The sequence below is a fragment of the Glycine max genome, chromosome 3 (assembly GCF_000004515.6).
Source record: "Glycine max cultivar Williams 82 chromosome 3, Glycine_max_v4.0, whole genome shotgun sequence".
NCBI lineage: Eukaryota > Viridiplantae > Streptophyta > Magnoliopsida > Fabales > Fabaceae > Glycine > Glycine max.
In genome coordinates this window covers 10,069,488-10,084,559 of record NC_016090.4, presented here as the reverse complement: position 1 = coordinate 10,084,559, position 15,072 = coordinate 10,069,488, and the positions used below count along the sequence as shown (strand labels likewise).

The window sequence follows — 15,072 nt, the reverse complement described above, 5'->3', positions numbered from 1 at the left end:
GACTGTCTCTACCAGCTCAGCCTCAGCCTGCAGGGCCAGGGTTTTGCTTCTTTTCCATGCCCTACTCTAGATCAGTTCAGGGCAAAGGTTGCATGGCCCGGAGATTGGCCTGAGGCCCAGGCAAGGGAGGTGCCCGCAGAGGCTCCTGGCGATGCAGATGAGGCCTGCATGGATGAGGAGATGACAGATTTACTCGATTTCTTGGGAGGGAGCGGAACCACATGACCAGGAGATCCCTAGATCCATATTCTCTTTTTATGTTTCCTCTTTTATCTATTACGTATCATTTTATTTTGTATAACTGAGGGACTAACGTTTGTTTCGTTTTGATTGACTCTTGTTTTGTGCATACATGTCATTTGAACTGTTAGGTTAGTGCTTACTTCGTTGATTGTCAATAGTGTTTGTTGAAATTCTGGAACCGTGTAGAGTTTTTCATTTAGGAACGTCGTCCTAAAAAATAAAATGAACCAAAATCGTGATAACGCCAAAAATAAGAGAGAATCGTTGTGAACAAATGTCGTGTCTATGTGTTCAAAGAAAAGAAAAGAGTTTTTATATGTAAAAGAAATGTTTATAGAGGGATTTTGTGTGTGTAAATAATGTGTGAAAAGAAATTCTTGTGTGTGTGAGCGACGAGTGTATATAAAGAAACTTTTGTATAAACTACGAGTGTGTGTTGGAAAAAAACGAAAAAAAAAAGAAATCTTTGAACATGAATAGGGTTTGTATATAGACCGTGTTGACATAAAGAGAAAGAGTTCTAATGCGTATACAAAAAAAGTTAGTCATGTATAGGAATGTAGGTGTACAAAGAAAAGTTTTTCTCGTAGATGGCAATGGATGTATAGTTTTTTGTGAACATAAAAATGAAACAAAAAGGAAAAGAAAGGAAGACCTCGAAGGTCGGCATGTTATGGTCGTAGGAAGCATAAATCATTCGTAGAGAGCAAACATATCTTTTGGAAACAAGGGACTGACGCTAAGAGTTTATTTTCCTGAATGATCGAGATAAGAATGGCTGGTTTCATTGAACCGATGAAAGAACACAATTTGGAAACGTTGGGTCTGTTTGTGTAAATCCCCAACCATAGTATCACAATGCCATAAACTGGATGCTTGAGTGCCCACCTAGCTGTGGCCATGACTAATTTTGCACGTTGTTTCTGAATCATCATTGTTACGCGTGCCTTGTGGAAATGATATGGAAGTTCAACCTGAGACCGATACCTTGACACACGAATTTGTTGTGCCCCAGATATCAAGATCGGGCTCCCACGATAAAAGACCCCATTGAGACACGACCTTAGACTACTTTGAACCTTGGCCTATAAAAAGAATCCTCATTCTTTCCCCCGAAGCAAAGGACAGCGGAATCTCCTCAAGAGAGAGCAAATAATGAATGCTAAAATCTGATTTCCCAAAGAAAGAAATGGAGAGGGAGAAATGAAAAGTAAGAAAAGGAAGAAATGAAAAGAAAGAAAAGGGAAAAATGAAAAAAAAGGAAAAGAAGGATTCCCGATCAAAGATCGGAAGAAAGTAAAAAAGGAAAAGATCGAAGGAAAACAGAGTAATTCCCGATCAATGAAAGAAAAAGAACAGAAGATCTTCAGACCAGATAAATTTTCGGCAAGGTAAATGACTGCCGACAAAGGAAAACCCATTTTTTGGTGGTTCTTCCTTTGGGATTGCCATTCAAAGTCATTCTCGACTGGCGATATCCCGTCCCACTTAAACAAATAGGAAAAGACCGAAACACCCAGTTTCCTCTCCAAAAACACTACCCTCGAGAAAATCCTATTGATCCATGATCGTGTGTGTGATCTTTTGATTCGATAGGAAACCGTGTGCAAAATAAAGTCATGGTGCAGTTATGGTTTGGGATTAGGGTAAAACACTTGCCTGCGTGAGTTTTTATAAACTATGAGTGATTTATTCCCAGTTTCAGCTTAACCCGATGTTTCCCCTGGATGTTCATTTAAAAGCTAAATGTTGACATCCTGCCCTTCATCTTCAGTTACAAGGAAAATTACCTTTGGTACGAGTATATTGTTTCTCTAAGATATAGTGCTCTCGCGAATGATTTATTTTTCTTTGCAAAAAGCATGATTCCCCTTTTTAGGTAGGAAAAAACTGGTGGACCATTCGGTCCTGCCAACAAATCTTATTCGGAGCCCCATGAATTGATTGTCATTCATGCATCCTCCACCAACGAGTCTGGAGCCCCACGAATTGATTGCCTAGCGCTGTTCGCCTATCCTCCACCCTCAAATCTTATTCGGAGCCCTATGAATTGACTGTCATTCATGCATCCTCCACCAACGAGTCTGGAGTCTCGCGAATTGATTGCCTAGCGTTGTTCGCCTATCCCCCACCCTCAAATCTTATTCAGAGCCCCATGAATTGATTGTCATTCATGCATCCTCCACCAACGAGTCTGGAGCCCCGTGAATTGATTGCCTAGCGCTGTTCGCCTATCCTCCACCCTCAAATCTTATTCGGAGCCCCATGAATTGATTGTCATTCATGCATCCTCCACCAACGAGTCTGGAGCTCCACGAATTGATTGCCTAGCGCTGTTCGCCTATCCTCCACCCTCAAATCTTATTCGGAGCCCCATGAATTGATTGTCATTCATGCATCCTCCACCATCGAGTCTGGAGCCCCGCGAATTGATTGCCTAGCGTTGTTCGCCTATCCTCCATTCTCCACTTTTATTCGAAGACCCATGAATTGATTGCCTAGCGCTGTTCATGTGTCCTCCACCATCGAGGCTGGAACCCAGCGAATTGATTGCCTAGCGTTGTTCGCCTATCCTCCACCCTCGAAATCTTGTTCGGAGACCCATCAATTGATTGCCTAGCGCAGTTCATGCGTCCTCCACCATCAAGTGCGGAGCCTTCGGTGATTGGGAAATGTGGTTTTTGTTATTTTCCCGATCGGTTCCTTCGCCAAACATGTGTATATATGTATATTATGTTATTGGTGTTTTGGTTGTTTGTGTTTTGTTTTGTGTTGTGCAGAAAAAAAGGAGAAGGAGAGACGGGAGTCGTCATAGACTAATCACGGAAAGGGCGAAAATGGACGAAATCAGTGTTTTATCTTTGCTTTCCTCTTATCTCCGATAAAAGGTAAGTAAAGAGGGGCAACTGTCATACCCTAATTTCGCCCGGGGACTATTGCTTGATGGCATGCAACCTTTAATTGATCGCTTCAAAGTACTTGGCACCCTTTGTTGCACAATTTGTGAAGTCCTGAGATGTGCCGAAAATCAAAAGGAAGTGTTGTTACACAATCCGTGAAATTCCGTAACGTGACGGAAATCAAAAGGAAGTATTGTTACGCAATCCGTGAGTTTCCGTAACTTTTTCGAAAGCTAAAAAAGAGTAATTACATGATCCGTAAGGTTTCGTAACCTTACGGAAAGAAAATAAGTATCGTTACGAAATTCATAAAGTTTTGTAACGTTACGGAAAAAAAATCACCAAAAAAAGTAAAAGGGGGTGTATTTAGTAAAAAAAAGTGCAAATAGCAACCAGGCCCACTTGGGCCTTCCAGATTCTTCCTCCAGAAGACGGTTGCTTCTGGAGGAAGCAACCTGGCTCACCTGGGCGAGCTGGGTGGCAAGCTCCTCCCCTATTTTGCTATAAATAGGGGGAGGAGTGAAGAAGAAAAGGGTTCAGCCTTCTTGGCACTTCATATTCACTTGAAATTGCTGAGGAAAATTGTTTCCGTGAAGAAAATCTAAGCCGAGGGGCTTCCGTAACGTTTCTGTGGGTAATTACGCGAAGATTTTCAACCGTTCTTCGTCATTCATCATTCGTTCTTCATTGTTCTTCGATCTTCAACCGGTAAGTACTCCAAATCGAGCTTTTCAATTCAGTCTATGTACCCGTCGTGGTCCCCATTTGTTTTGTGTACTTTTATTCTCGTTTCATTTACTTTCCGTACCCCCTTTTGACGTGTTTCAGTCATTTATTTAAGTCATTTCTCGCTTAATCAAAAAATAAAATAAATTTCCACCGATCATTTGATTTGTAATATCCGTTAAATTCTGTTAAAATGAAATCCGACTGTTCGGTCGTGCCGTAACCACGTTGGAAATCAAAAAAGAGGTAAAATAATAATATAATAATCAAAAAATACCTTTTAGTAAAATAAAGCGGAAAAATCAATCGGACGTTTCTCTTTGGGATTTCTCTTTCTTAATTGAATTGACTAATAACTAAAGTGAAACTAAGGCTAAAATCAACCCGCAAAGTCAAGCTCGTCCACAAAAAAATCACTAAAAAGGATTTGAAAGTTCAATATCTCAGTTTTTCTTACCAAGTAAATAGATCATTTTTAAGGTCCAACGCCTTAAAATGATCACCTTCCAAGTAAAAAGAATCGCTTGATTCACCCTTAAAAAGAACTACGTAGGTCTGATTTCCTCTTCGATGGAGGGTGCGTAGGAGCAAGAGCCCCGTTTTTGTCGACCTCAAAAATAAAAAGAAATAAAAGTCAAGGTAACACAATTTCCACAATTCTAAAAATAAGATTGTTGTCCTTTGAGACAAACGTGAGAGGTGCTAATACCTTCCTCAAACGTAAATACAACTCCCGAACTTGAAATATTCTTTATGACCGGTTTCCTTCGGTTTTTCCGATGTTTTCCACAAATAAATGTTGGTGGTGACTCCGTGCATTTTTCTCCTTTGGAAAACGCACTCGAGAACCTCGCCTCGCACGCCCGCGAAAGGGCATGTTGCGACAAGAGTTTTTCATGCTAGAGGTTAGATTCTAAGAGAAGAACTTTCAAGAACTCCTCTTTTTTTAAAAAAAAATATATATATATTAGTTTTTAATCTCTCTTTCCCTAAGAGCATCTTTGATAAGGGTTCTTGAGATGAGTTTTTGAACTTAAGAACCTTTGTCCATCAGAATTATCACTATTCCTGATTAAGAGTTCTTCATGCTAAAGGTTGGGTTCTAGGGGAAGAACTTGGATGACAAAACGGGGTGGGGCAGGCTAACCCGCTCATACTTGATGGAATAGACATGCTGGCTTGCCCTGAAGGTGGGCTAATGAATTGGCAGGCTGGCCTGCCTTTTAAAAAATACTCTTAATAAATAATTAATAATACAAAATATTTAAAATAACAAACTAGTCTTAAAATTTTAAATCACACAAAATACTAATTGTGGGCTATTGGGCCAACCCACCTATCCCATCTTTGGCTCAACGGGTTGACAGGTTAGGTAGGACAGGTCACGATAGGTTGGTGGGCTAAAATTTTTATTCCATTTCGTCAAATTGATAGCAGTTAGCGGGCAAACTCGCCTGTCCCAACTCGTTTTGTCATCCCTAAGAATAACTCTCAAGAACTCATTTGTTTTTCTTGAAACTTTTAATGTCTTTTTTCCTAACTAAGTTTAAATGTGAAACCCAAAAACAACTCAAAAATTCAAATTGAAATCTATCACTAAAGCAAAATAAAAATGAATAAAATTCTTGCCTCCTAAATGACATTATAAGACTTTGTAATCTAAGAACCCAAAATAATTTTTTCACTAAAATTATTTTTCCTAATTTCAAATATGAAACCCACAAAAGCAATATAAAAATCTAAATTGGATTCTACTACTAAAATAAAAATAAATGAACAAAATTCTTAAATGTATATGACATTATACCACTAACAAAAAATATCCAAAAGCACAAAATAAATTCTTACACTAAAATGCTGTCAGTCATCGCCGCATAAAGTACTTTTTTTTTTTTTTTTAGGATTTCTCGTTGTTTTACAACACCACTTTAGCTCCACTTTATTAGAACAAGGCAAAAACCGTCACTCTATTTCTTTTACTCCTTCTCAAACCTTATCTCTTTAGTTATCCTCAGCCATGGCGTCTCTACTGCTAGCATCACCTCCTCCACTCTCCGTTCAATTGCACAGTTCCACCTCTCACCTTTCCTTCTCTCACTCCCAAACTCTCTCTTCACCACTCTCCACTTCCTTCGCTTCTCTCTCAGCCTCTGCAACCTCCACTCTTTCCCCAACCCCTTCTGGTACTTTCTGCAACAACAACAAAAAAAAATCAAACTTTTTGTTAAATTTTCTTTATTTTGTATGAATTCTAACACCCCATTTCCCAATTTTGCGTTTCTTTCTTTCTCTCCCAGTGTACTGTGGCAGAGGGGACCGGAAAACTGCCAAGGGAAAGCGCTTCGCCCATTCATTTGGAAATGTAAATTTCTTATCCCATTTTCACTTTTCTTCAAAAAAAAATCCACTTTTTAGTTTTTCATGTTGTGTTTTTCTGTGTTCTAATATGATGTTATTTGATGGGTTGTTATTATTATTATTATTATTATTATTATTAGGCGAGGCCAAAGGACAAGAAGAAGGGTAGAGGACCACCAAGGCCTTATGCTCCACCGGCACCTTCCAAGAAAGACAAGTTCGAAGATAATGAGGTGGTGAAGATTGAAATCGACGAGTCCCTTTTCTCGGGTTGATTTTAGTGGTGAATTGTAATTTTGAGCCTTTCCATGGTTTAGTTGTTGATATATGATTCCATTGTGACATACACAATTTGGGTTTTGCTTATGTTATATCAGTTTCTATTTTTATTGTCCTTCATTGAGGTCACTTGCTTTATTGCTCTTCTTTATACATTAATGTTATGAACAGTCTTGCTTTAGAGTTTTGGGGCTGGGGATTGGAAAGGCAATAATAATTAAAAAGAGAAAAATATAGGGTGGTTTTTGCTTAGGATTTGTGCTTCGTTGGACTTTTTTGTATTTTCTCATTGTGGACTAAGGGTTTCTGCCCATGTTAAAGAAAAGTATGAGATGTTAGTAGTATGCGACATGAGAAAAGGGAAGTAGTGAGTGTCTCTTAAATCTTAACACCGGAAAGGTTCTATTTTACCAGATTAAACCTGGCCACAATACACATGCTGCCCTTATACAGTTTTTATACAGTAATTCTTCGTTGTTCAACTAGGGGCTTAGGTTTAATATTGTGTTTTTGTATGTTAGCTCCAAAAGGAAAGTGCAGTCATCTTAATTCTTTTCTAATGGTGCTTGCCTTCTTAGTTTTTGTTCATTATGTTAGATCTTATAAATAAAAGGAGTAAAGAAACTTATCAATTTTATTTATTTGCGTTGTACTTGGAGTAATCTTGGACTCGTCATATAAAATCTACTTAGGAAAGAGATGTAGAGGTCCACCGATTTATTGCCTTTGAAGATCAGAGGAATATATCAGGCAGAATACAAAGCACCAAAAGTTACTTGTATATGTCTTCATCATCTGTGTTATCTTCAGCTGCTTTCCATTATCCTCAGCTTATAGAAGTATAACTTTGTTTCTATTGAGGTAAGGAGAAAACACATCCCTTAGGAGATTATTTGAAATGGAGCATACTAGCTTGGCAAAACATTGAGTATTACAGTAACTCCCTAATAATTAATTGCATATCTCTGTGGCAATGATTCAGAAATGAATTCCAGGATCCTTGGGCAGTAATCATGCAGATTCAAACCACCCATTTGTCAAGAACTGGTAGAGAAAGTGGGTTAGCCATAGCCTCAAATGGTGGATATGTATGGTTGGAGATTTTGGCATTTAGATTGTAAATACCACAGTTAGCCAAACTGACTAGAAAAAAGTTTTCAGTAGATTGCCAGGGTTAATTTTGTAAAAAATGTGGAAATTTTAGATTCTGATAAATGCTACCTAGGGTTTAGATTGCTATGTGGTTTTAAATTGCATATGCATTGTGGTTGCAGTAGAGTTTCAGTTACAAAAATTGATGGAAATTGCTGTTAGTATAGGATTTTAAGCTGTTTTTATTGATAAGGTAGAAAATCAATATCATGGAAGACTGGAACCAGTTCCTTTACTAGCTGATTTATTTGTGTTTGGCTAGAGTGTTTCCTGTACAGTGGGAAGAATAAAAAATAGGTATGCAAAAGAAATTTCTTCTCTTGATAGTCTTACTCTTCAACAGGTTAACATGTCTCCCCTGATTGATGAAATCTCCACCTTTTTCATTTCAACAACTATTAAATAAGAGGAGTATTTATGGTTGCAAATGACACAGTAATCTGATATAAGTCTTCCAATGACACTTCCATCTTCAATTGTCAATCTGCTACTATGTTTATTCCATAGATGAATCCCATAAGTCTTCCCACTGAGCTGAAGCAGGTTGGCTTCTACCCGTCTTGATTCTTCCCTGAGTTTTCAGTTTTGTAAAGAACCCACTTATCTTGTTCCAATCCACTGGATAAAAGGCCATAGGCGGCAAGATTGTAAAGTTGAAATCATGTCTTTTAAACAGCCTCTTAATCACTCTGGAAACCAGGTAGGGACCATTATTCCCCCATTTGTTTCCATTGAAAGTCAAGGCAAATTCATTGATGAATCTGTGCCGAAGTGGATGTCCAATATCAAAAATCAGAACTGCATTATTTAATCTAGTCCAGTGCTTACCTGAATTCATGCTCTGCGCCCCAATAGAATTCTTTAACCCTGTTAGAAAGGGTTTTAGAACTATAAAGTATAAAGTATGTATCTATGTAGACACCACCATATTTGTACAGAACTGCAAGTCTTATCAGATTAGATAGATTCTGAGACAAAGGAATCTCACTGGGGTCCTTTCTACCCTTCCTTAGCTCACGAAACCAAGCTTCGACCGGAGTCCCCTTGACCAAAAATGGCAAGTCTGGGGCCATTGCCTGCACTTTGAACCTACGATCAAGCAGTGGTTTCAGGATCCTGTAGCCATGCTTGGTGTCCAAAGTTCTTGATAGAATTGTCAGACATGCCTTAGGATGGTTCTTGAAAATGCTTTCCACAGGAAGCAATTCTCTCCCTCCAAATAAACTTGCAGGGGGGAAATCCAAGTCATGAAAAACTGAGCCTTGCATTCGTGGTCGAAAAATCCCAAAACTCATGAAATTGTTGTGTTAAGTTGTTTGTTTGACTTGAGGATCTTGAAGTTATGCAACTATTGTCAAAACCATGTTTGTCTTTCTTCTTCTGTGACATTTAATGGGGTGACTAGAGCCTTCTGTTTTTGACTATCAGCTTCATCCTTCTCTCGAATGGAATGTAAAGGTATGAGAACAAGTGTTGACCTTATTTCTTCTTTTGTTCTGTGATTGTGAACTTCCAACTTCTCTGTAGCTTCTTTATTAGTTGCTGAGTGTAATGAATCATGGTAGATAATACTATCAGCATAGATAAGAAAAATTATGGCAGAGAAAGTGATTAGAGGGAAGACAGATAACTTGGCATGTTTAAGCAGCCGATGAACAAACAACTTTTGGATTATTGTGTCTGGTGAGAGTTGCAATTGGAAAGAACTTATGCAGAACATATGGCCATGGATTGGTTTCCACGTTGTTTTTCATATGGTATACTCCAATAAATTTCTTTTAAAATTACAAAGTCAAAGTTTATATACAATGATACATGAGGATATTGTTATTTTTGTATCTATATATAATATATGGCATGTCAATATGTCATAGAGTGATATGTAAGAATCTTGCTGAGGTCAAATATCAAATACATGCAATGCTTCGTGTCATGATTCAGATAATGTAAATATGCTGCCCCGTTGATAATATTACTTGTGTTATAATTAATTATAGGAGGGTTTTGTGGTTGGTGTGGGGCCCATCAAATTGCTTTGTCTGTCCTCGACGTTGCAACAATGCCTCGGAGTCTCGGACCATCCAGTATCTACTCGTAACTGTCTTGGGAATGAAATTTTTAGGAATAATTTTTTTGAAAAAAAAATTAAAGAAGCATACTTAATTGTTATTTAAACTTTCATGTGAGTGATATGTTTACTGTCATGGGAAAGTTATAGGCAACTACTAGGAAAATGTTTTGTTCTTATCTATGAAACAGAAAGTTTTATTCCCACTTATTTACAGATTAAGATTTTCAGATTCAGAAATCATTTTTTTATTTTTGTTTGTTGAATACAATAAAATTTTATTCTCTGGTGGCTGTTTTTACGTACCAAACGCTAAATGCTACATTAGAGCAAATGTCATTCTTAGAATTTGGTTAGGGCCTATAATCTTATCAAGTCGGCTGATAAGATGACTTTTTTTTTTCCACTTAATTTTATCATATTATTAGTTGATCTTTAACACACTTTTTCACATCAAGGATAAAATATCTCAAACATGAAAATTAGAAGATTAAATATTTGTAAGTGATCATTTAACGACTCAATTGGACCATCAATAATTGTTAGGATAAATATTGATATCATATTAAAATATGAGGATTTAATCAAAATTGACTTATAAAAGTGAAGATTTTATCCCATTTATATATTTAAATTTGTTCCGAATATGAACATTGTTGTCTACAAAAGACACATGATTTCAAGGTATCATATTATATTTTCAGAAATCACATTCTCAAGAATATGATGACTATTCAAGTGTATATTTAAAAGGGTAAGTTATAATTTTAGTCTTCATATACTTTCAAATATATAATTTTAATCTTCATATTTTAAAATCAAGATATTTAGTCCTTTTATTTTCCAAAATAAGCAATTTTGGTCATTTAGTTAGTTGGATGGCATGACACTTATGTGGGGAAAAAATAAAATGAAGTGAAAAATAAAAATTATTTTAATATAAATTCATTACCATTTATATATAGAGAAAACAAAAAATCACTACGACACTTGTTTTGTTTAACTAATTACATTTACATTATTTTCAATGTATTTAGTCAAGAGTTATTTTTTTCCCTTCAAATTATCAAAATTTATAAATTAAAATATATTTAATATATAAAATTTTTTAATTTTGTATATATAATTAGAGTAAAAATAATATGTACATTAAAATAAATTCACAAAAATGTTTATGTAAATGATTTACATATTAATTTATGAAATTTAATTATAAATTGGTATAATAAAAATAAAATATGTAAACTATTTAAAATAAAAACATATAAAATGATATAAAAATTAAAAATATTTATATTAAATATTTTTTAATTTATCAATTTTGATAATTTTAAAATAAAATAATAACTCTTGACTAATGACACATAAAAAATAATATTAATATATTTAACTAAACTAAACAAAGCAAGTGTGTTAAGGGGACTCTTACTTAAAAATAGGAGAACCAAAATTACATATTTAAAATTATAGAAGAACCAAAATTACAATCTAACTTATTTAAAAATGTGTTCGGTTATATTTTAATATTATCGGAAATATCCTTTAAAAATTAAAATAATTTAAATAAAAATAAAAAAGGAAATTAGTGTACTTTTCTAACTTTCCTTATTCTCATGGGAATATTAATTTTTTTATCCCTCTTCATGAAAAAAAAGTATAAAAACTCATAGAAAAAATGGAAATTAAAACTTTTCCGGAAATCAACAGCATTCGAGAATAATATTTTAAAACTTATAACAAACATCAAAATGTTACATTCTCATAATCAACTTTTAATTCCAGAAGCAAAAAATTTATAAAATTGCTAAACATGATTTTTTTTTATTAATTGACCCTGTAGACTCATTTACCAAAAAAATATTTTTTTTATAATAATATTTTTTATTAATACCACTTAAATATCATGCATGAAGCTAATAACATTATTTACCCAAAAAAGAAAAGGCTAACGACATCCACCAAATCATTTTTAAATTATATTAATTAATAATTCAAAATTTATGGGTTATATTCCTCCGTCTTAATTTATTATTAATGATGTTTTTATACCTTAAGGTACACCCGTTGACCAATGCTTTATGAAGTCGTGGGCGACTTAGAACGTTTCTTATTATCAACAACACTATTGTATAATATTATTAATATCTTGGTGGCTGAGATTTCTCTGTCATTAAGATTAATATACGTAGTTATGAAATAGCACGAAATCCCACTACTTTCTCGTTACTTGTGCATGTAGAGAATCTTATTGTGATGTCTCTTGTTATGTTGGTTGTCTTTAATTACGAAATTATGTTTGCAATCCAAAAATGATTTATGATCCCAAATTATTCATTTCTAAGCAATAATCTTATAAATCAATTATTTTCAAATAATAGTCTTATTAAAAATGCAATAAAATCATTTATAGCAAAGAGTAAAGATAAGCCTAATCAGGCCAAACTTAATAAGGAATATTTTCTCTAAGAATCAAGTTTAGCTTTTCTTCAAGTTCATCAACTCTTCAAGCTCTATGACCAATATTGATTCTTAATATTAGTTGAGCTTTTAAATTCAAAGAAACAGGTCTCAATTTGTAAAGTACATTGTTTTTAACATACATGTCATATGATCCCACAAATTGCAAATGTCCGATCAACACACTTCTAATTTCTTTTTATTTCTCCCTTCGTATCTATTGGTTCTAATCAAATAAGAGCCACATTCCCTGCACACAAACAAAAGCAAACAGCAATAAAAAACACAACAGAATATGCTAACAGATTTTGACTAAACCAGAAAAATGAATTATATATGCAGAAAAAAACACGCTGCTTTGACAATTTTTAATCTAATAATTTTCTTATTTTTACAAAAAATTAAAATAAGAAAAAAAATTAGACATACCTTGTATCATAATTTTAATGAAAAAAATACATATTCCTAAAGCATTGAGATTTTTTTTTCATATATAAAGATGTGTAGATTAGCCGAAATCTGCAATTTCTATTTTTTAATACATTTTATTTCAAAGGTTTTTCTGATTCAATGGTTTTAATCAAAATGCATTAAATATCTTTATAAAATTATATGAATTATTTGAATAAATTTTTTTAATACGTTTCTTAAAACTAATATTTAAATTTTCATTCATTATGTTTATGTTGGAGTTAATTAGACACTACTACAAAAAGCAGATTTAACATCGGTGTGTTAACATCGGTTGTTAAAAAACCGATGTTAACATATGCGCGGTGGCATAATTATAAATATCGTGTATACGTTAACATCGATTTTGTGAAAAACCGATGTTAACGAAATGCATTAACATCAGTTATTGGAAAAACCGATGTTAACATTTATTAGTTAACATCGGTTTCCAAATAACCGATGTTAACATAAGTTTATTAACATCGAGTTTTGAGAAAACCGATGTTAACGTTTGATATGTTAACATCGGTTTTTTTTTTCCAGAAAACTGATGTTAACCTTAACATCATGTTGTTAACATCAGTTTTTTTAAAAAAAACCGATGTTGAACTTATATTTTAAAAAATATGGTGAGCCCTATGAAGCTCGCGCTCTGTCTTCTTCTCCATCTAAGCTTCCGCGCTCTCTTCTTCTTCTAATCTCCGTCTACCTTCAAGGTCCCTGTCTGCATCTGAGCATCATGTTCGTCGCACTCGAGCATCGTCACAAGTCTCTGCTTCTTCTCCTTCGCCACCATACCTAGGTATGTTTCGTCTCCTTCGCGCTGTCTTCTCCTTCTCGTTGTCTTCTTCTCCATCTAAGCTTTCTTGCTCTCTTTGTTCTCCATGTACCTTGAAGCTGTCTGTTCTCCATCTGACCATCGTTTTGTCTAAGCTCGAGCATCGTGTTCGTCGCACTCGAGCATCATCACAAGTCTCTGCTTCTTCTCCTTCGCCACCATACCTAGGTATGCTTCGTCTCCTTCGCGCTGTCTTCTCCTTCTCTCTATCTTCTTCTCCATCTAAGCTTTCTTGCTCTCTTTGTTCTCCATCTACCTTGAAGCTGTCTGTTCTCCATCTGACAATTGTTTTGTCTAAGGTCGAGCATCGTGTTCGTCGCACTCGAGCATCGTCACAAGTCTGTACTTTTTCTCCTTTGCCACCTCACGTAGGTATGTTTCGTCTAATCCTGTATAAATATTTGATTGCATTCATATATCGCACACTTAGTGAACTAAACATGGCTAGGGTATCTCATATTTAACTCGAGCATCGTGACAACTCTGTGCTTCTTCTCCTTAGTTAAGTTTCCCTTACCCTTATTGTGTTCTTGTAACAGTTTAACTGGATCTGTTAATGCCAACCTCTTGAGCAATCTCTTGAGCTTGTTCTTTATACACACAGGAGCAACCTCTTGAGCTTGTTCTTTATACACAAAGAAAAGTGATTATGAATATAAAGAAGCTATGTTGATGCTCTGTACTTTAGTTTAGCTTATGATAAAATCGAATCATGGTTATAGGTATGTTGAAAAATTGAAAATTCAGGGCTGAGAATTTCACTTTGTATTTGAGGTTTATTGGACCACCATGTGTCATTTGTAGAGTAGGTGTTGTTTAATTTGAGAGAAAGTTAACAATGCTATTGTGACATTTAGTAATTAGTACTGGCAAAGCTATGCCACAACTAAGATTATACATATCTAGTAATGTGGTTGGGTCAATGTTGGCTTTTTAATCTTGTATTGGAGGGTGGTATAATAGTTGTGTTGCACTTATGTAAATGTCACCAGCAGTACCTTTGGTGCTGCTGTTTTTCTGATTAATAAAATATACTATATTTTCTGCTTTCCAAAAAAAAAAAGATGTGTAGCATGCATGAAGCTACTGCACCAACAAACTGTCAGATTCTATAAGAATGTTAGGAGAGAAACATAGGAAAGAGGTGAATGACTAAAATTATTGCAGATTCAAATCTGTTCTTCAATTATATGTTGCAGACTTTGACCTTGTTGACCATAGATAGACGAGAAGACTAAGCACTGCCAAGGTGGTACAAAATGCAAACTAACAACTGCTGCAGTTTAAAGGATCATAATGCTTTAATAATTAATTAGAAGCAGAAATATTTTTCTTTGAAAATAATTTCCCTAACGTATATTTTGATTAACTAATTACATTAGCCTATTTTTGCCACGTTCATATTCACATTTTGAATAGAACATATCAGGTCTTGTAGGAGCTGGATGCATGAGTTGATTCCTATATATACCCTCTTGTTATTGTTTATCTTAAAGCTATCATAGCTAGATAACCTCACATGTGCATATGAATATTTTTTTCTTCTTATATATAATGTTACCATAATCTTTGTTTGCTGTGCCTTTTTTGTCCTGTGT

At 34.9% G+C, this 15,072-nt stretch overlaps 1 protein-coding gene and 1 long non-coding RNA gene across 2 annotated transcripts; both read left to right on the top strand.

Moving 5' to 3' along the window:
* Nucleotides 1-5,830: 5,830 nt before the first annotated feature.
* Nucleotides 5,831-6,623, top strand: LOC100805197 (30S ribosomal protein S31, chloroplastic-like). The gene is given in 3 exon segments (NM_001349546.1): nucleotides 5,831-6,052; nucleotides 6,167-6,231; nucleotides 6,368-6,623. Coding segments are annotated over 3 exon segments (366 nt in total). The 5' UTR covers nucleotides 5,831-5,886; the 3' UTR covers nucleotides 6,503-6,623.
* A 2,023-nt stretch (nucleotides 6,624-8,646) lies between these two features.
* Nucleotides 8,647-10,019, top strand: LOC121174527 (uncharacterized). Its single transcript, XR_005890659.1, has 2 exons — nucleotides 8,647-9,116; nucleotides 9,656-10,019. It is a non-coding gene; the product is annotated as an uncharacterized lncRNA (long non-coding RNA).
* The last annotated feature ends 5,053 nt before the right edge of the window (nucleotides 10,020-15,072 follow it).